Source organism: Galeopterus variegatus, unplaced genomic scaffold (genome assembly GCF_000696425.1).
Source record: "Galeopterus variegatus unplaced genomic scaffold, G_variegatus-3.0.2 Scaffold3581, whole genome shotgun sequence".
Lineage (NCBI taxonomy): Eukaryota > Metazoa > Chordata > Mammalia > Dermoptera > Cynocephalidae > Galeopterus > Galeopterus variegatus.
Window position 1 is genome coordinate 187,712 of NW_007729692.1, and position 21,104 is coordinate 208,815.

The 21,104-nt window shown below is 33.1% G+C and overlaps 1 protein-coding gene across 1 annotated transcript in view; it reads left to right on the plus strand.

The window, feature by feature from the left end:
* Positions 1 to 20,515, plus strand: part of WRN (Werner syndrome, RecQ helicase-like) — a 136,589-nt gene extending 116,074 nt beyond the window's left edge. The window contains exons 30-34 of the mRNA XM_008585463.1: positions 877 to 1,002; positions 3,803 to 3,965; positions 10,219 to 10,433; positions 13,906 to 14,037; positions 19,288 to 20,515. Coding sequence (XP_008583685.1) covers positions 877 to 1,002; positions 3,803 to 3,965; positions 10,219 to 10,433; positions 13,906 to 14,037; positions 19,288 to 19,407 — 756 coding nt within the window. The 3' untranslated portion in view covers positions 19,408 to 20,515. The remainder of the gene's footprint in view (positions 1 to 876; positions 1,003 to 3,802; positions 3,966 to 10,218; positions 10,434 to 13,905; positions 14,038 to 19,287) is intronic.
* Positions 20,516 to 21,104: the final 589 nt, after the last annotated feature.

The following is a 21,104-nucleotide window of genomic DNA, read 5'->3' on the forward strand; positions in this document are numbered from 1 at the left end:
CTCCCGCCAAGGGTTCGGATCCCACATACAGACCGGCCGCTCACTGGCTGAGCGAGGTGCGGGGGCAACACCGAGGGTTGCGATCCCGTTGCCGGTCCCGGTCCGGTACGGGTGCAACACTGAGGGTTGCAATCCGTTGCCGGTCACAAAAAAAGACAAAAAAGGAAAAAAAAAAAAATAGTTGTCTATCTCTTTACCTTCAAATGTACAGTACCTTATTGTTAACCATAGTCACCCTACCAGGTGACTAAAATAATTCCATTATTTCTTCATTAATCTCATTTTTCAATCCTTGTCTATTTTTTTCTTTTCAAAGTCTCTTAAGGAACCGTATTTAACATTTTATGTAATGCTTAAAGTTTAGAGCTCCAGTTGAGATACCTTTTAAAATTATATATATATATATTGTGTGTACGTATGTGAGTATATATATGTATAAAACTATGTGAATATAGTTGTGATATATTTCCTTATGATATATCAGCAGAATTTGTGATTACAGTACCTAAATTTGAATACTAATTGTTTATTCATTCAACATTCACTTCCAGGGGATTAAGGAACTAATTTAGAGACAGAGTGGATCACATTATAGTTGCTTTTTTATTTCTTCTTATTGGCTAAAGAGAAGATTGGGAAATATTTGTTATTACAAATATTTTATTAAAATTTATGCTGTCTAGCATTATTTTACCTTTCTAAATCAATATGTAAAAAATTCAACAACTTTTTGAGCTCCCCATGAAAAGGGAATTCTTTGATTATTGTTTAGAGATTTTACTTATTTTTTTCCTAATGGCTAATGATCATATTTATATTCTCTCTGTCATTATATGGATATTATTGATCATTTGTGCTGCATTTAAAATTGTATAGACAGACCTCTTTGCAAGTACAAAACCTCAAGAAGAACAGAAAAGTCTGGTGGTGAAAAATAAATGTTCACTTTCACAGTCTGTGGCCATCACTTATTCTTTATTCCAAGAAAAGAAAATGTCTTTGGTAAGTGTTACTTTCAAGTTACAAAGAACTTTTTAGTTTATTTAAACTTGTGTTTTATTAGCTTTTCAATATTAAAGCTGTGGTGTGGAATCAATTTCTTCTAACCCTACAGTAAGTCTCATTTTATCTTTAATTTTAAAAGAGAATGTCATTTTCTTTTCCTGTTAAGCCTTCCTCTGTCAATTAAGTAACAACAGTAAATACAGTTTGACCATGATTATCTTACAGAGATTGTATCAGGGGTATTGATAAACACAATTATAGCTCAAAGATATTGCAGCAACCATATTTTAGAACTCTTTTTTAAAATGGGACAAATCGTTAAAAAAAAACTATTAGTATTATATACTGTTAAGAAATAATCTCCAAGATAACATTAAGTTAAAATAAAGGAAGGTGCAAAATGCTATGGGGAAAAAAGTGTAAATGCATGTGTGTATATATGGGTACTTCAAAAACTTCATGGAAAAATAGTATTGAAAGATAATACAAATCTTTCCATGAACTTTTTAAAGTACTCTCATATATGCATGCTTATATATTCACAAATCCTTGTATATGTATAAAAAATACTTATAATATCTCTGGAAAGATATCCAAAAAGTTGGAAATAAGTTTTAAAAAATTTGCTGTTCACTGTATATCCTGTAGTACTATTTGTTTTTTAATCATGCCCGATGCTCTTTGAAAAAATCTAATGACTATAAAAAATGGCCATTCTTCATTCGGGAGAGTGTGGCGCTGGAAGCACAGCAGCGCTCCCGCTGCGGGTTCGGATCCTATATAGAGATGGCCGGTGTGATGCGCTCACTGGCTGAGTGCAGTGCAGCCGGTCACAAAAAGGACAAAAAAAAAAAAAAAAAGGCCATTCTTAATGTTTCTTAATAGTTCTGACATAAATTCTTAAGGCTGCTGAGTGTTTGTTGTTTTTTGGTTTTTTTTTTAATACAAAATGGAGAGTATATCTTAATGGAATAAGGACAGAATGAGGCTTCCCACTCAGTTTAACTAATCTGAATTCGTCTTCTCTCTGAGATTAAATTAAAAAAGAAAAAAAAAAAAAAAAAAAAGGGCCATTCTTAATGTTTCTTAATAGTTCTGACATAAATTCTTAAGGCTGCTGAGTGTTTGTTGTTTTTTGGTTTTTTTTTTAATACAAAATGGAGAGTATATCTTAATGGAATAAGGACAGAATGAGGCTTCCCACTCAGTTTAACTAATCTGAATTCGTCTTCTCTCTGAGATTAAATTTGATTTGGAGCAGGTTAAACTGTCCAATGCCTGCTATTCCTATTCTCTGTACTTCCATCCACTCAACTGCATTACATACCTTTTATACAGGTTAAGGTCCAGTATAAAAATAAACAGTCCGTAGTTTATCCTGCTCATTTAATAAATGTCCTAAATAGATAGTCAGATTCCTTGATTAAAGTACAAAGGCTGTTACCCAAAAAACCCAGATAATTCCATTGTATTCTTTTTGAAATAAAGCCCATGGTAAATAGTAATTTTAAGTTCAGTCTCTTATGTAAATAGTAACTTATATGTACATGTTAATTATGCCTATATATACATAATTTGACCATGTATGTATAGAAGAACTGAATATAGTTACTAAGAAAATTTAGTATGGGCTCCAGATTTTCTGAACAAAGTGCATGCATTCTAATACTCAACCATAATATGAAGTTTCATGTATTATATCACATATTCATGAAGGATGGTATATCTTCATTTGTGTCTTGGTATTATTTGATTTATTTTATTGGGTAATATGATGGTATAATTAACTGTACCTCCCGGGAGTCTGAGATGGTCTTGCCGGTTAACCACAAAATTAAACATGCCTAAGAACGAATTAATCAGGAGCAATAATACAATTAGTTTGAGGTAATTTGATGCCTAGTATCAAGTAACCTTGATATTATGCACACATGGTGCACACTTTCTAGTAGAAAAGGGTAGACATTTAATGAAAGTAATTTAAAACCTACTTTTGAAGGATGAAAATATTGCTTTTAATGCTCTATGCTGTGAGAGTATCAACATTTGTGCAAATGCAGTCTAAATTTAGACTTTAAAAATGTATTGAAAAAGTATCATAAAATAAATTAGAGCTTAGTGACTAAGCTGATTGTTTAAAAGACTGTTTTACCTTACATATCTTACATGTATTTGGAGCCACATTTGTTTAAAAAGCTGTATAAATATATAACATTGTGCTAAATTTAACACAATTCATGTGAAATTGAATAGGAGGAAAATGATAGCAGCTCTTGTTAAATTATAGTTATTATTTCATAAATAGAGCCAATTTAAAACACCTATTAAAGTCTTCTCAAGAACCTTTTATAGAATGCATGCGGAGCCCTATGTTATCACTAAGCATTTTAGGATTTGTTTTCTTGGAAATTCACGTAACCAAAGCACCATGTGTTATTTCAAGTATAGAGAATATTGGATTACAGTTTATTATATTTTCAAAAGGTTGTGACAGCTATTAGACTTACACAGAATGACTTCTCTCTGCCACTAATAGCTTGTTAGAGTGAATAATTAGAGAGGGATAAGGATTGAATTCTTACCTAAATCTGGGTGATTTTGTTTTATTAAATATAAGAAGTATAAAAAGTAGAACCTGTGGAGGTCTATAATGTGGGTAGTTTTAAAGAAATTGTTAAAATAAAAATTTTAAGTGAAGGTTTAGTCCATTGTTTATTTCTCAGGTTTTGGACTTTTTCTTTCCATGAAGTACAGTGGAAACTTAAACTCACTGGTTCTTTTGCTGTTATTTCCCTAGAAGAGCATAGCTGACAACAGGATTCTGCCTCTCACTACAGTTGGCATGCACTTATCCCAAGCGGTGAAAGCTGGCTACCCCCTTGATGTGGAGCGAGCAGGCCTGACTCCAGAGGTTCAGAAGATTATTGCTGATGTTATCCGAAACCCTCCCATCAACTCAGGTGATAGCATGGCCCTACTCTACAGCCTTAATGACTTGAGTCATTGAACCCAGATGAAGTAAACAAGCAATTATTTTTCAGTTTAACAGCATTGACCCTTTATGTTACTATGAAAACCTTACTTTTAAGATGCTTTTTATTGCTTTAGTAAAATAATTTTTCTTCCCGTTATCACTCAGGGGAAAGTATACTGAGAAATTCTTATTTTCCTTTTAGCTTCAGCTTAGAACTCTCCCACCTATCCCACAACAGTACACTTTCACCCTTTTCTGATTTCTACCTCTCCACTTGCAAAAAACACACTTTTCTTCACATTCACTCCCATTAGCTTACTGACTCCCACTTTCCCTAAACTGCTCTGATTCCTTGTCATTGGCTTCACTTGAGTAGCTTTTCTAATCCTCATAGTCAGTGGTATCAGTCGCTGTGACATGGAAGGGATGGACCAAGGTCTGTAGGCCCCTTGTGGAGGACTTCCTCTTGTCACCTTGCTGCAGGACCTCAACTGTACTCATGCAGATCAAGCCCCTTTGCTTGTCCTGCAGAAATTAAGTTAATGATACATTTTATACAGAAGTAAAGGTGAGGTACATTAGAAGATTTCCCCCTCTAATTGTACAAATATAAATTTGGGGTGTTATAACTCAATAAATCTGATGAATTTTTTTAGTTAGGACAGAGCAGTGGCCATACAAAAAGACTTATCTCCAAAGCTGCAGTGTGAGTAATTACCTTTAATTACCTCAAATTCTTTCCCACTTGTGAACAACTATAAGGTTCCACCCAAGAATTTGGAAATAAAAGAAATAAGGTCTCTCTTTGAAAGCACAATCAATAATGTACTTAATTGATCAGAGCAAAAATAAAGTCACCTTAAAAGGTAGTATTATTTCTAGGCTTGAGCAAGACTTGACTGAAGGTCTAAGGAATGAACACCTTTATTACTCCCATTGCTCAACAGTGGAAGCACAGGGAAGAGAGAGACAGAGGCAAGTTTGGGTAGTGCTCATTTAAGTTCCAGTGATAGGAGTGGTGGCCAGTGAGACTTCAAGTGTATTAGGGCCTGTTATCTGATAAGTTATGTCAAGGTCATATTTGAGGAAGACTTCAAATGAATCATTCTGCTTCTGTATCACTTCCCAGCTTTCTGGTTATAACTTGATTTTTCATGTAGATCTGTCTGGGTCTATATGGAAAGCATGCACCAGTCATGCTAATCTGAGTATGTATCTGTGTGATAATTGTGAAATCATAATTGTAATTTAATAAATTGGCATTTTGTGAACATGGTTAATGCGGATGTGTTAAGGTTAAATTTGGTTTCTAAATTTGAAAGCCCGAGTGCCAAATTTTGGACTGTGTGGTAAAATATCCAAGGAAACTTACCTGTGAGTCATATTATGACAAAGCTAGCCAACTCTCCTGGCTTTTTTTTCTAGCAGAAATTTTGCTAGAAATTAAGGCAGAGGGAGGAAAATAGTAAGTACTTTGTAGGATTACAGTTATGGCTGTACAAACCTCTCTTTCTCCAATGCAAAATTAGACAGTGTTCTGGGGAAAGTCAAAGACAAATGCCTGCTTGATTTTAATATGTTGGAATTATTTTTTCATTTATAAATTTATTGCCTCTCAGGTCTTAGAGAAATATATATCTTTTGATGAGATGTTTCGTAGTATGCAATATTCTCTGAAAGAGTTTGTGCAGTCTTTTCCTCTTTCTTTTTCTATTGGCAATCATATTTGCTATCATTTGGCTGCCTTCCTTAAATCCTGAAGACTGACAGATGGTGTTAGCCTAGACAATGTTAGCAAAGGCTATGGCAACAGACAGATCTGTGTTCAGATCTTGGCTCTACCATTTCATAGCTTTATGACCTTCGGCAAATTACCTAATCTTCCTAAGCATCAGTTTTCTCGTCTTTAAAATAGGGAGGGATAATATTGCTTCTCTTATAGAATTGTGAGAAATAAATTAGGTACTGCACAGAAAGTCGTATGTAAGTATAGTAGTTAGTAAATGGTGGTGGGGGTGGTTGATGTGATGATGATTATTAAAGAAGATGGTAAGATCTTATGGTATCTTAAAAATACCCTCTGAATATGATTACTTTTATACTCTATCCTTTTAATTAGCTAATTAAGAATATATGAAATTAATAAATAAGTACATAAGAAGAAAGTTTTCAAAAAATGTATTTGATAGAAACATATAACTTTAAGAATTCAGGCAGGTTATAATGATCTTGTGTGTGTGTGTATACCAAAGAATTCTTTGGCAAATATTCTTGAATAATATCAGATGGATGTTCTAACTTCAGTTTATTATTGGCAGGGGAAAAGGGTAGAGGAAGATTTAAGATTGTGTTATTCAGCCAAGTTTTGACAACATCTATTTTATTTGGCAATGGTGAAGAACTGAGGTGCTGTTCATTTGCTTTCTAAACCATGTAGTCATGAAGTTACGGAACTTTAGATTTAGGAAAGTGGAAATCATTAAATTTTCCCTTTCCTATTCCCACCTTGTTTCAGAGACAGGAATGTGAGGTCTAGAGGGCTGCAAAATTGTTTTAGTGTAGATTTAGGAAAGTGGAAATCATTAAATTTTCCCTTTCCTATTCCCACCTTGTTTCAGAGATAGGAATGTGAGGTCTAGAGGGCTGCAAAATTGTTTTAGTGTCATGTCTAAGGTTAATGACTGAACAAGTTTTTCTTTTTACTATACCATGTTTTACTGCCAACTAACTTAAAAGAAATATGCAGTTTCTAATCCTGATATAGGATTCAGGTTTATAAACTCTTACTTGGTGAGAAAAATAAACTAATTATATTCAGTTTAATATCTTTATATCTGAGAATAGTTCAGAAAAATTCATGAAAAATAGAAGATAATACAAACCTTTCCATGAGCTTTTTGAAGTACCTTCATATTTAGTGTCTTTAAATACCCTCTGCCATATATAATACTCAGTACTATATTCTGAGTTGAGCAATTTCAATTTCTGATGTCAGATTACTTTTTAAATTAAGGTATATTAAAATCAAGCAGCATATATAAAAATGAAAAATTACTTATTTATAATTGAACAGCCTGATTCAACAAATATCAGGGAGATGAGAAAAATATTTAGTAATCATTAGTGACTAAAACATTTGTCTCTACCACCATACACAGAGTATAGCATTAAATAAATTTTTATTCAGGGACAAATACTAAGGTGAAATTGCAAAGAGCGATAGAGAATATTTTAAAGTATACTTCTTAAAACTTATTTCATCTTTCTGTCAATATACCATATGTAGGCTGCACAAATAATATGAAAAAGTATGTTTTTGTAGCCTACTTTCAAAGCCAAAATAGAAGAAGTTAAGAAGGTTGTGATAATGATGTGCTCTAACTTACGTTTCTTTTTATAATACAGTTATAGTCTGTGAGATATCATTTATTGATGTGAGATTTTACTTTTGGATTTTTGTTTTTCCTTGGTAACATATTGTTTGTTCCCTTACTGTAGAAAACATTGTTGAGGTATAAATAATAACAAGAAATGAAGATATATATATACACTACATTAATGACTCAGATATGTTATTTTTATCTTTTAACTGTAGCCATATCACATAATTTAGTGTTTTAATGAAGAATTTGATTGAAATCTAAATTTTGCACAAACTTGAATTTAAAAATATCCTTTATTTTATTATGACATAATCTTTACCTAAAAGTAGAGAATTTATGAATTGAGAAAACATATGTATTAAAAAAAAAAAGATACATAGTTTATTTAATTTTTAAATATTCACAGAAGAAAATAAATTTAATGCAATGTAGTTGTATTAGTTGGTTAGAGTGTGGAAAAATTTATATGGTTTTTCTAGAGCAGCACTATCCAGTGGAAATACAAGGTGAGCCACATATGCAATTTTAAATTTTCTAGTAGCCACATTAAAAAAGTAAACAGATGCAACTTTAATAGTATAATTAGCCTAATATATTCAAAATTTTATCACTTTAACATGTAATCAATATAAAAATTATTAATGGGATATTTTACATACTTTTTCCTGTAATAAGCCTTTGGTACATATTAATTAGAATCACCTAAACTTAAAAATTCAGTTCATCAGCCACACCAACTACATTTCAATGCAAGTAGCAACATGTGGTTAGTGGTTACTGTGTGGGACAGCACAGTTCTAGAGGTAGTTTGGCAATGTATATAAAACGTATTTATCCTTTTTTTTTTTTTTGTCTTTTTTTTTCGTGACCGGTAAGGGGATCACAACCCTTGGTGTGGTGTCGTCTGCACCACACTCAGCCAGTGAGCTCACCGGCCATTCCTATATAGGATTCAAACCCGTGGCGGGAGCGTCGCTGCGCTCTCAGCGCCGCGCTGTCCCGAGTGCACCACGGGCTCGGCCTGAAACGTATTTATCCTTTGAACTAGCAATCCTGCGTCCAGGGATCTCGCAGTATGGAAAGATATATGTAATATGATGTTCATCAGAACATTTTTCCCCCCAAAGAAAAATTGAAGACCAATGAAAGGGAACTCAAAGTAAATTCTGATACACATATACAGCAGAATACTCAGCCTTGAAAAAATGTAGTAGCAAAATTGGTAGAATTTCAGTGGTATTAGAACGGTACGATGACCAAGGCACAGAGAAAATTTTATTTTATTTTTTTATTAAAAATTTTTTTTTCTCATCTAATTTTTATTTATTTACTTATTTATTTTGAATATTCATGAGATACAAAGCTGATTGTTCCTCCTCCTGCCCATGATGTGGGGGCCAGATTCGTATTGGAGACATACCCATTACCAGAAATTGCTTTATACCCTTTGTCCTCTTCCAGTTATCCCCCAACCCCTACCCCCTCTCCCCTCAACTTCAATTTGTAGCCCTAGGAATGTTCCCTCCCTCTGCTGGATCACAGCACTACTGTGGTCTTTCTTTCCTGCCTTCCTTTCTCTCTTAGCTCCCACATATGAGTGAGCACATGAGGTATTTATCCCTCTGGCACAGATAAAAATTTAGTTTGGTTGATAGATATGATAGTCACATTGCACTACTGTGGTCTTTCTTTCCTGCCTTCCTTTCTCTCTTAGCTCCCACATATGAGTGAGCATATGAGGTATTTATCCCTCTGGCACAGATAAAAATTTAGTTTGGTTGATAGATATGATAGTCACATTTCTGATTTTATTACATATAGAGGTGATCTTTTCACCAATCTTACATTTAAAAACTTTAAAGTAGTTAGATAACCCATTCTATTTTCTATTAGCTGTATAATAGCTAATAGAAGCTCCTCTTCATACCTTTTTTTTTTTTTTTTTTTAAACTGCAGTGTTTTGGGAAGTCCTGGAGTAAGCAAACTAAGATCTTTGGAAGAAAGGAGAATATATACCTAAAAACTAATAATTTAAACAACACCTTTTCAGGGTAGCACTTAAAAGTACTTGGTGTCTGATCACTAATTTGAATTCGGTGTCAAATGTTTGGTAGGTTTTTAAATTACATGTAGATCAGTGAGTAGGTTCTAAGCTGCTTAGTTTCACCATACTCTAGAGCATTGCAGATGAATTGATGTTGAAGGGAAGTGCTTGAAACATAGTAGTAGTCTGTCTGTAGGAGTTTGCTATATAATTTTAGGTGTGAAGAGATTGACACAGTCTGAATTAGTTCTGTTGAGTTACAAAAATTAAAAGTTCCTTGATTCTGAAAATAAGACATATTTTTCCCAGAAAGCTTATCTAGTTAATAAATATGCATTTTAAGTAATTGACGTCTTTTGTTATGCTCTAACATCCATTGAAAGGATCCTTTTTATTAGAATCTTGTTTACATGCGTGATTAGCTTCTATTTTAAGAATAAATTATTTTTAAGAAAAAATTGATTTATAAGTGATATTTGATATTTAAAGCACAGTTATTTTTAGAAACAATTCTATGAATGGTTGTTTGATTCTTAGGGCAGCCCACAAAAGACAATTTGAAACATAATTTATGCAGAGTTAATAGTACTGACCTGACTTTGGGTCTTGGAGGCAGGGGGTTCAGGTGATGCAGGAAGGGAGTTTTTACTCAGTTTGCATTTTGTAGGGCTATAGGCATTTGAAAGAGGAAAATTTTCTTTGGCCACCTTCCTCCTTCCTGTCTCCAAAATATTTCTCTATTTCCAGCTCATAGGTTTCCTTAAATGTACTACATAATTTTATTTTAAAATTGATTTTTTCATCTGTTACAGATAAGAATAAAATTGAACAAATTAGAATGTTAGTTCCTGAAAACATTGAAAGGTATCTTATCAACATGGCAATTGAGATCCTTAAAAATGATCATGACAGCAGACTGTTATGCCAAACTTCAAGTGATTCCAACAAAAAGAGATGTTTCCCCAACTCTGAAGAGAGCTGTTCAAGTTCTAAGAGAATCAAGGAAGAAGTAAGCACTACTACCAAGGTGATAATTATATGTAGAACTTTCATAAAGTATCTGTTCAATTTGCATGTTCTGATACTAGAATGCTGTATTTTTGGAACTGTTAATACATTCTGATATAAGGTTACTTCTTTATTTGTGTGCTGTATTTCCTTTGCTTTTCACAAATATGATCTGATAAAAGTGATTTTTTTTAAAAAGACAGTAAAAGGGGAGTTATAGTTCCATTTTTTAGCTTACTGTGTGTAATGACAGCTTAAATTTTACCTGTACCTCATATTGATTATATAGCCTAGAACTTCTTTTTTCTTTCAGAGATTTAGTTAATGGATTTAAGCATATAGCAGTTTATGTGGTTAGTGAAATGAAAACAAATTCCATTATAAATATCCCCCAAATGGTTTATTTATCATTCTGTCATTCATCATGCTCTGCTACTATTATATTGAATATCTGGGGTACAAGGATAATTGTTGCTCATGGTTCTGAGCATATGCCAGTGTGCTTTTTGCATGATCAGAGAAAGACTACAAATTTAGTATTATTTTAGATGGTTTGTTTTATTAAAATCAAGTGCTTTGAAAATTATTGCTTTGTGTTTGGTGTGATTTAAATAGATAGTAATCATAGAATAACTATTCTTTGATAACATGACTTTATTAAATGATTGCATAAATTTAAAAATGTGACCTTCAACATCTTCCAGATCTAAAATTACGTGATCCATGATAAAAGTTTTTGAAAACTAATAATTAACTAAAAAATTATTTTAGTTCCTAAATGATGAATTTAGTGTGGCAGTAGGTGGTGTTAGTGTTTATTTTAGAGGATTGGGGACTTCATTTTAGTTCTAAGGTAATCTTATAGGATTTCCAACAATTAAACTACCACTTTATTCAATAGCTTAAAAATAAGAGGAACTGGTCTTTTTAAATTCTGTACTTCAGTTAGGTTTGTCATGCTGGATAACCTAATAGAATTTAATTTGTTGGAAATCTTTATATTTTTTATAATTGAACTGGCTATGAGAAGGACATATTATATATTTAATAATATATAAAATATATTTTAGGTAGGATTAATGAAATTTAGTTTCTATGCCCAGCCTTTTATTTCTGTAATCTACAACAGATGCCTAAAACCCTCTTATTTTTTCTCACATTCTATCTATCAATACAGGAAAAGGTGTAATGTGTTTTTCCTGAATATTGAAGCACATTTATGAGGGTACTTCAAAAAGTTCATGGAAAAATAGAATTAAAAGGTAATACAAATGTTTCCATGAACTTTTTGAAGTGCCCTTGTGTAGTAAAATATTATTTTAACCACATATTAGCATTTTTGCTTCTCCCCTATTGAAATAACATCAAATGTCAGCAAGAGAGTGGGGAGATTTTTTGGTGGGTGAGTCGGAGGAAATCATACTAAGCCTGCTGGATATTAAAAGAAATACCTAATTTAGCCCCTTTTTAGGGAACAAGGGTATTGGGGCTGGGGAATAGATTAAGAGTGAGCAAGCCATCCAAAGCATCTTTTCTTCATCATTCTCCCGGTATAGAAAGCTGCTCTGATTATTGCAGTCTGTTGGAGACCTAGTTTCAGAATCTTTCTTAGGTTCTCTTTTCTACTGACTTAAGTTATACCCCTTGGTCTATTTCATTTTTTAATTATGAGGCATCTGATAAAGAATAATGTCATTAGAAAAAAATTTTGTATTAGTTAATGCATTATTATGTTTACATCTCTTGTGTTTGCTTATTAAGGTAGAAGCTCAATCATGCTTTTGTTTAATGGAGGAAGATTATGTCTTGGCATTGATAGTTCTGATTCAGTGTACAAAGATACACAGTGGGTTCTTTAATTATATCATTTTTTTTTTCTTTTTAGTTTCTAGAGAGTTTTCTTAAATTATAGTTTTTTAAAAATTTTATTTCAAGAAAGTTTTTTTTAAACTTTTTAATATTTTGTTCCATTGCTTTGTATTTCTTCTTTAGGGACTTTTATCTGTATCTTGAATCTTCTTTACCTAGTAGCTTCAGTATTTGCCACTTTTCATGAATTCTTTTTATTTCTTCATTTCTCTTTAATTAAAATTTTTTGCCTTCTTTTTCACCTTCTATTTCTCTTTGAATATAACCTCTTGCATTTATTACTGTGTTCCGTGTAGTTTAATTTTTAAAAAATTTCTGATTTTTTCTTAATGTTTGTTTTACAGTTCATTTTGAAAGGTTACAAATTTATTCTGTATCTAAACAAGTATTTCTGGTATCTGAGATTTGACCTTGATGCTTTCCTGTTGCTAATTTTCATGTGAAATTAGTTTTTTTGTACTTTCAAAAGAAGGCATGGTTCAAGATAGCTTCTCCAATTTCACGTAACTCTCTCTAATATTTTTGTGTAATGTTTGAAATATGGAAACTTGGTTTATGAGATATACAAGGGTACTTGAAAAAGTTCATGGAAAAATAAATGAAAAGATAATGTGAATCTTTCCATGAACTTTTTGAAGTACCCTTGTACTCTTCCATTTTTACTTGGGCTTTGTTTCTGTTGTACCTGTCCTATTTGCTTTTGATTTAACCCCAGCAGTTTCTCCTGAGTGTGGGGACTTCTTCTGGAAGGTAGCCTAGGCTGGTTCCAGAGTTCACAGGAGACAGCTGCTCTAGCCACTTAAGAGACCACCATGGACTCCTTATACTCAGCTGCTATTGGGTTGGACAAAAGCCCTCCCATTCTCAGATGCTGTTATCAGATTAATCCATCGTGCTTTCCAGTGTGTACATGTGGGCTATTTTGGGATTCCTCTGTTCTTAGACACCTCACTGCTTGCCTCTGCTTTCTCCCACATGGATGCTGTTACCATTTAGGTCTATCATGGCTGTTGCTGATTTGTCTTTAAATGCTTATTGTTTGGATTTCCTGAGGATACCTTTAAATTTAGTTTACTTGTAAATGTAGGTGATGGATCTTTGGTTTTGCCGTCTAGTTCTATCTGTTTTAATGCTGGGATTTAGAACGATTAAAATACTGTGCCACTGCTCACCCATCTTCCCAATACTCTCTCCTATATCACTTTTTTTCCTTCTTATTTTTCTTGACTGCATAAGAGAGAGAGTATATGATATTTTCTGCCTTGCCACTGAGTTTGGTTATAAATATACTGTGCCACTGCTCACCCATCTTCCCAATACTCTCTCCTATATCACTTTTTTTCCTTCTTTTTTTTCTTGACTGCATAAGAGAGAGAGTATATGATATTTTCTGCCTTGCCACTGAGTTTGGTTATAAATTAAAATATACAATCTTATTTATGAACTCTTTTAAGATATAAGAATGCTTTATGGGTAATGTGATTATTATTACTAAAATTCAGTGCTTTAGAATAATAAGAATTTTCTTAAAAGGCTTGCTTTTTTTTAGGCATAGGTTTTTTTTGTTTTTTGACTAAGAATATAGTGCATGGTATGAGTATTTTTCTGTAAAAATTTTAAAGGTTGATGGAAAACATCCTGGTAATTTTTCATCAAAAGATGAAAGTGACAGAAATCCACTACAACTACCTTCTTGGAATGAGCCATTCAACAATCCAGAAATAGAGGATTTATTTACTGATTCTCATTCACAGGTAAAGTTTATTTAAGAAAATTATTCTCATGATATGAACATTAGGCTTGATAACTAATAAATTTAGATTTATCTTGGAGATGAAATTCATGCAAATCAAACTTACCCATTTCTCTGTTTGTTTGCACATATATGTGCACATATAATCAGCAAATGAATGAATGTTTTCTATTCTCAATTTAATGGTAGTAGTGTGGTAGTCGAATTTGATGAATCAAAAAGATGTAAATAGCCCCTTACATTTTTATTATGATTGCTGGGAATTTTAGTCTGCTACTGATGAAGGAAATAGACACTGGAAGGCGTTGTTTCTGTTAAGTGACTTAGATCTCATAGTTAAGGTCCCTTCAGATACTTACTGTTGAAACTCAAAAGACACACTCAATGTAAGTAATCATTTCCCTCTTTTCTCAATGAAATAAGATCATTATTATAATTACAGGATAAGTACTGACAATCATAATCTCTGTAAATATATAAATATATAAAGAACTTTAAATTATATTAGCTACCAATTAATGAGTGCCAAGAATAAATCAGGATGTTTTGATAGTTAAATGAGAATATATGTAATTCAGATAATTCAGCGATTATTTTATTTACTTTTATTCCCATTTTCTGTGTGAAGAAACTGAGGCATAAATAATATGCAAAGGTCACAGCAAGTGGCTCAATTAGAATTCTAAACCTAGTTCCGCCCATGCTTATTCCATGGCACTAGGCTACAAGACTTAGGGTTTTTTCCTCTGTTCTGTTACTGTTCAGATGTCTTACTCTTTGGCCTTGTCATAATCTTAACTGGTTTCTTCCTCTAAATGTACTCAGGAGTTCAAACTTTTAATTGCAAGCAACTGTAGTTGTCTATGACTAAAAGGGATTTTGATATTAAGATCTTTTGGGAAGAATAAATATTACTATGTCTATTTTATCTCTACTAAAATATCTTTTGTCTGTGTCACTTTATATTTAGTCTTTCTAAATCAAACATTATAGTATATTACAGGGTATATAAATCTCATCTGTTCTCCACATTTTCTCTTCCCTGCTTGGAAGTGGGTACGTAGGAACAAAGTCACTGATTTAGCCAGTTCTTTTCTTTAGTTTTCGCTAAAATGTGAATAGCCCTTTCTTCTACACTGGATTTTTTACTTAAGCTGGAACAGCTAACAGTTTTTACCTTTTAAAAATTTTTTAAAGTTTTTTTGTTTTTCTATTCTGTTTCTTTTTTTTTAAGCAAGGATATGCACATTTATTTGTTCAAATAACAAATACATAAACTGAATAACAGCTGAATAACAAAATACTCTGTAGAAAGTAGGGCTTCAAATTTTCACAGAACCTGGAGATGTAAAACTTATGAAAATTTACGTATTTCATTTTATGATCTCTACACTTATTTGAAATAGCTTGCTAAAGTCTTCCAAAAACTTGTGAATATCAAATTAATTTCAAGAGAAGAAGATGAATAAATTTTTCAAAAGCAAATCAATTTCTAAGCAAATCAACAAGTCCACTTAAAAAGAAATCAAGAACAGAAATTACATATCTAAGTTTAGCAACATAAATTGCATAAAAAAATCTATAAATACACCCACAAGTGTACTTCAAAAGGTTCATGGAAAAATGGAGTTGAAAGATAATGGAAATCTTTTCATAAACGTCTTTTAAAAATTTTTTTCATTTTTTTAAAAAGAAGATCGAGATCATAGAAAATTTGTTCTCTGACCACAATAACAGAAGGAAATTTAGGAAACTCACAAATATGTGGAAATTAATCAGCACTCTCCTAAATAAACAACGAAGGAAATTTAGAAAACTCACAAATATGTGGAAATTAAACAGCACTCTCCTAAATAAACAACGTCTCCTAAATAAACAATGGGTAAAAAGAAAAATCACAGTGAAACTGGAGAGTACTTTGAGATAAAGATCAAAGCACAAAATATCAAAATTTATAGGATGCAGGGCTCATGCAGTGCTTAGAGGAAAATTTATACTTGTAAACACCTATATTAAAAATAAGAAAAATCTCAAATTGGTAATGTAAACATCTGTCTTAAGAAAATAGAAAAAGTAGAGCAAACTAAACCAAAAGCAAATGTAAGTAAGAAATAACAAAGATTACAACACAAATATATGAAATAGGGAATTAAAAAACAGTAGAGAAAATCAACAAAACCAAAAGTTGATTCTTTAAAAAGATCAACAAAATTTGTAAACCTTTATCTAGATTGACCAAGAAAAAAGAGGGAAGACCAAAATTGCTAAAATCAGCAATCAAGTAGGGGCATAATTACATGATAACTATGGTTTTTTTGGTGGTGAGATTTAGTTTCTTTCTCTTGCCCATTTGCATTTTTGTTCTGTCAGTGGGTTTTGTTCTTTCTTGTGTATTCATGGCAGTGATGATTGTTTTTCAGGTTCCAGATGCAGGACTTCCTTGAGGATTTCTTGTAGGGCTGATCATGTGGTGGTGAACTCCTGCAGCTTTTGTTTGTCTGGAAAATACACTGTTTCTCCCTCATTTCTGAAGGATAGTCTTACTGGGTATAGTATTCTTGGCTAGCAGTTTTCTTTTAGTATTTTGGATATATCATCCCATTTTCTTCTGGCCTGTACAGTTTCTGTTGAGAAGTCTACTGTTAGTAAGATAGGGGCTCCCTAATAGGTGACTGGATGCTTTTCTCTTGCTTCTTTTAAAATTCTCTCTTCGTCTTTGAGCTTTGCCAGTTTGACTATAATGTGTCTTGGAGAGGATCTTTTTAGGTGGAATTTGTTTGGGGATCTTTGAGCCTTCTGGATCTGAAGATCTGTGTCTCCCCCTATACCTGGCAAGTTTTCCATTGTTATTTCATTGAATAGGTTTTTCATGCCTTTTCCTTTCTCCTCCCCATGTGGAACTCCCATGATTTGAATGTTTGTGCACTTAGGTTGTCTGCTAGCTCTCTTAGATTTTCTTCATTTTTTAAAATTCTTTTTTCCTTTTTCTTTGTCCCCCTGGGTTATTTCAAAAAGATATTTTCAAGATCACCAATTCTTTCTTCTGCTTGTTCTACCCTGCTGCTTAAGCTATTGGTTGTGTTTTTTATTTTGTTGAGTGAATCTTTCAGTTCCATGAGTTCTGCTGCACTCTTTTTTAAGGTATTAATTTTTTTGTAAATTTTCTGTTTCATATCCTGGAATTTTTTTTTTTTTTCATTTTATTATGTTGTCTAACTGAGTCTCCTCATATCTCAGTGAATTTTGTTAAGATTGTTGCATAGAATTCCTTTTCAGTCATTTCAAGTGTTTCCTGCTCCATAGGGTCTGGCATTTGAGAATTGTTGTATTCTTTTGGTGGTGTCATATTTTCTTGAGTTTTCATATTTCTCATATCTCTACGTTAAAGTCTGGTCACCTGGTATAACAGTTGCTTCTTCTATTACTCTGGAGTGGGCTTTGAGGAGAGAGACGTCCTCTTTTTCAGGTGTCTGCTGATAACTCTCCTTGTCTCAATGCAGTTGAGTGTCCGGTGGACCACCTGTACAGTGGTTGCTGCCGGTGCTGTGGTTTTTAGCTGCTTTTTTGGCAGCCATAGTTGTGGCAGTGACTGTGGTGGGCCACCTGCGTGGAAGTGGTGTTTTCAGCCTGCTCACTTGGCTGCTTCTGAGTGCAGGGAGCTGTGGCCCAGATCTCCTTGCCTAAGACCCTGGGCGTGCTCTCTTGCCTGCTTTAGGGAGGAGTTAGTTTTTACCTTTTCTTTTTTTTTACACATAAAGTTTCACAGTCTTCTGTCAAGGATCTTTTGTTTTTTCCCTACACTTAAATATTTTGACACCTCTCTTTTTTTTTGGCAGCTGGCTTGTATGGGATCCGAACCCATGATCTTGGTGTTGGGTTCACTCTAACCAACTGAACTAACTGGCCAGCCCTTGAAACCTTTTTTAAACAGAGAAAATATAACAAACATAGCAGGCAGTTGATAAACAATATGTAGATATAGCCTTCATTCTTGAAATGAAATAAATTATACTTTTGTACCTTAACTAACAGACATGTTTTAACTTAGATGAGGCAACCTTATCATAATGTCCTTCAAATACTTCTAATAACTAAATTAACTGCTAGAATGCAAGGTATACTCATGTTAAATTGATTTCTCTGTCATGTTATTCTGAGGATCTAGTACTCAAACTGGCATGACAGAAATTTATGCTAATTTAGGCTTATGGAGCACTTATCTACTTATAATTGTTTTAGTTTTGTCATGTGCAGATGTTATAGTATACAAACACTGCAGCTGTGTTCTTAAATTTTTTTTCCAGGGACTTTTAACCTGTGGTTCAGAGGCTTTTGGTACATGAACCCTTAAAATTGAGTGCAGAGTGTTGTGCATGTGTGTGTTTGTCTTTTTTTTCTGGGAAGTGGATCTGTAGTTTTCAACAGATTCTCAAAGGAGTCTATGAGACAAGAAACTTTTTTTTTTTTTTTTCTCCTTTTTGTCTTTTTTCGTGTCCGGCAACGGATCGCAACCCTCAGTGTCGCACCCGTACCGGATTGAGACCGGCAACGGGATCGCAACCCTCGGTGCTGCGCCCGCACCTCGCTCAGCCAGTGAGCGGGAACTGGTCTGTATGTGGGATCCGAACCCTCGGCGGGAGCGCCACTGCGCTCCCAAGCGGCGCACTGTAGCAGTGCGCCACCGGGCCGGCCAAGAAACGTTTTTTAAAACATTTATTCAGTGGATATTTTTGGGTTGTCTACAATGTCTTGGCCACTCTGCAAGGAGCTGATGATGATTGGACTACTCTTCTAATCTATCTACCATTATAGACATTGAAGTTATGTTCTTTTTCACATGCCTAATATAATTGTTTCTGTGTGTATATATGTGTGTGTATACATACACAGGCCAATACCTTCCTCAGAACATTAAATTCACCATTTTGGTCAACCCAAAGTAAATAAACCATGGAACATAGATCTAAAATAATGTTCAATTTATTTCTTACCAAATGAGCGTCTATACTTGAGTGTGTAAGAATAGATGGTGGAATAGCAAGTAATTGCCTAAAGAAATGATACAGTGATTTCATCTCTCTTTTACTTATTTACTTCTTAACCCAGAAATAAGTTCTGTAGATGTCACTATTTTGTTTGGTTTGATAGTGGAAAAAGTGTGGGTGTATATTCAGGAACTTATGTTACTTTTTTGCAGCTGATACACATTCTCAGTAGTACAAATATTTCTTTTTCTTTCTATTTCCTATAGACTTCATCTGAAACCTCAAAGAGAAAATTGCCTGAATGGTTTGCCAAAGGAAATGAGACCTTAGCTGAAACCAGTGAGAAATCAATAGCCAAAACGAAAAAGAAAGGTCTTTTTAGTTAAGTTGGCAATTACCAGAAAGATTATGTGGATCTTTCTATATCATAAGAGGAGAGCTATATTTCATTTCTGAAAAAAATGAGTAGTAGTATTTCAGTTTAAAAGTTATTCTAATCCCAAAATAAAGCACCCGTTTATCAAAGGACTGGCATCTTAAATCAGCATTCTGCAATTCATGTAAAGTATTTGGGTCAGGCTGGCCAGTTAGCTCAGCTGGGTACAGCATGGTGTTGATAACACCACAGTCAAGGGATCGATCCTTGTATGAGCCAGCTGCCAAATGAAAAAAATGTATTTGGATCTTCTGAGAACCTAAGTGACTAAATAGGATATTAAATTAGATTTCCTTTCAGATTGCTTTAAGAAACTGTATTACTGCCCTGTTTTCTAATCTTTTATTTATTGCAATAGTATATTTGAAAAATGTAATGTGCTGTGATTTAATTTAGATATCAGATTAGTAATTGTGTGGTGATTGTGTAATTTAAAATATTCTTATATTACCAAAATTCTGTCTTGTAAATGTGAAAAAGCATAGTTACTTTACAAATTGTCTTTATCTCTTGAAGAAGCTTTTATACACATTGTTAAATGTTATTAGTTGTCCAGATCAGTGAAAATGAAACATTTTCCTTACATTTCCATGTTAAGTAAGGAAGAAGAGCGTAAAAAGGATACCAATTTTAGTAGGTAACTATGCACTTTGTGCTTTATATGCTATTTCTATTATTTTTCAAAAAATGAAAGTGTCCTTCTTACTGAGTATAATAAAGAAACATATTTTTGACTTTCTTTTACTTAATTACTTTGAATACCTTTATTTTTTAAGGATGTCAGAATGTGATTCTAATCTCTCTTATGTAGCACATATGACTTAAATATCTAAAACCCATACTCTGACAGAGTTGGGTAAATTGTGGTTAGTAAAACTTTAAGCAATTCACCATACTGTCTATAAATAAATTCCAAGGCTTTTGATAGCCTTTTTCATAAATACAAATGACTGTTGTTAATAAATGTATGAAGAAATGTACATTTGTTGTTAATAAATGTATAAAGAAATGTTTGTTTATATGTTCAAACATATAAAGAAATATGTCTGATAAAGAAATTTATGTTTGTTGTAGAAGAACAAGAAAATCCAGAGAAGTGAAAAAAGGGAAGTAAAAATCACCCCTAGTTACACTAGTAGATAATCATAGTCAATCCCTTTTGTGTATCTTGCCAGACCTTTTTGTATTAATTTTTCTTAGTTTTTTTCTTGAATAATACATGGATGTTCATTGTAAAACATTCAAATTTTACTTAAAACACAAAAGTTCCCCATATTCTAATTTTTCTGCATCCTATTAAATAGCTCCCATTAAATATGTGATATATAGTTCCCTAGCCATTTCTTCTGCATTTACATGCCTTTGCATGTGTAGCTACAATTCACATACCAATATTCTGTATGATTAGTGGCAGTACCTGTAAAGCACTTCTGCACGCCAAAGCATGATGGTTGTTTCCAGGAAAAGCACTTGTTTGATTGCTTGAATTGTGATAATTCACAATTAGCTGCTTTTTTTCATGTAATACTGTTTTGAGATTTCTAGCAAAATGAACAATTTTGGAAAACTTGTGGCCCCTACTGGGAGCTCAATAGCTTCCCTTACCATAAAAACTTTTCTTTTTTTTTTTTTTTTTTTTTTTTCCGT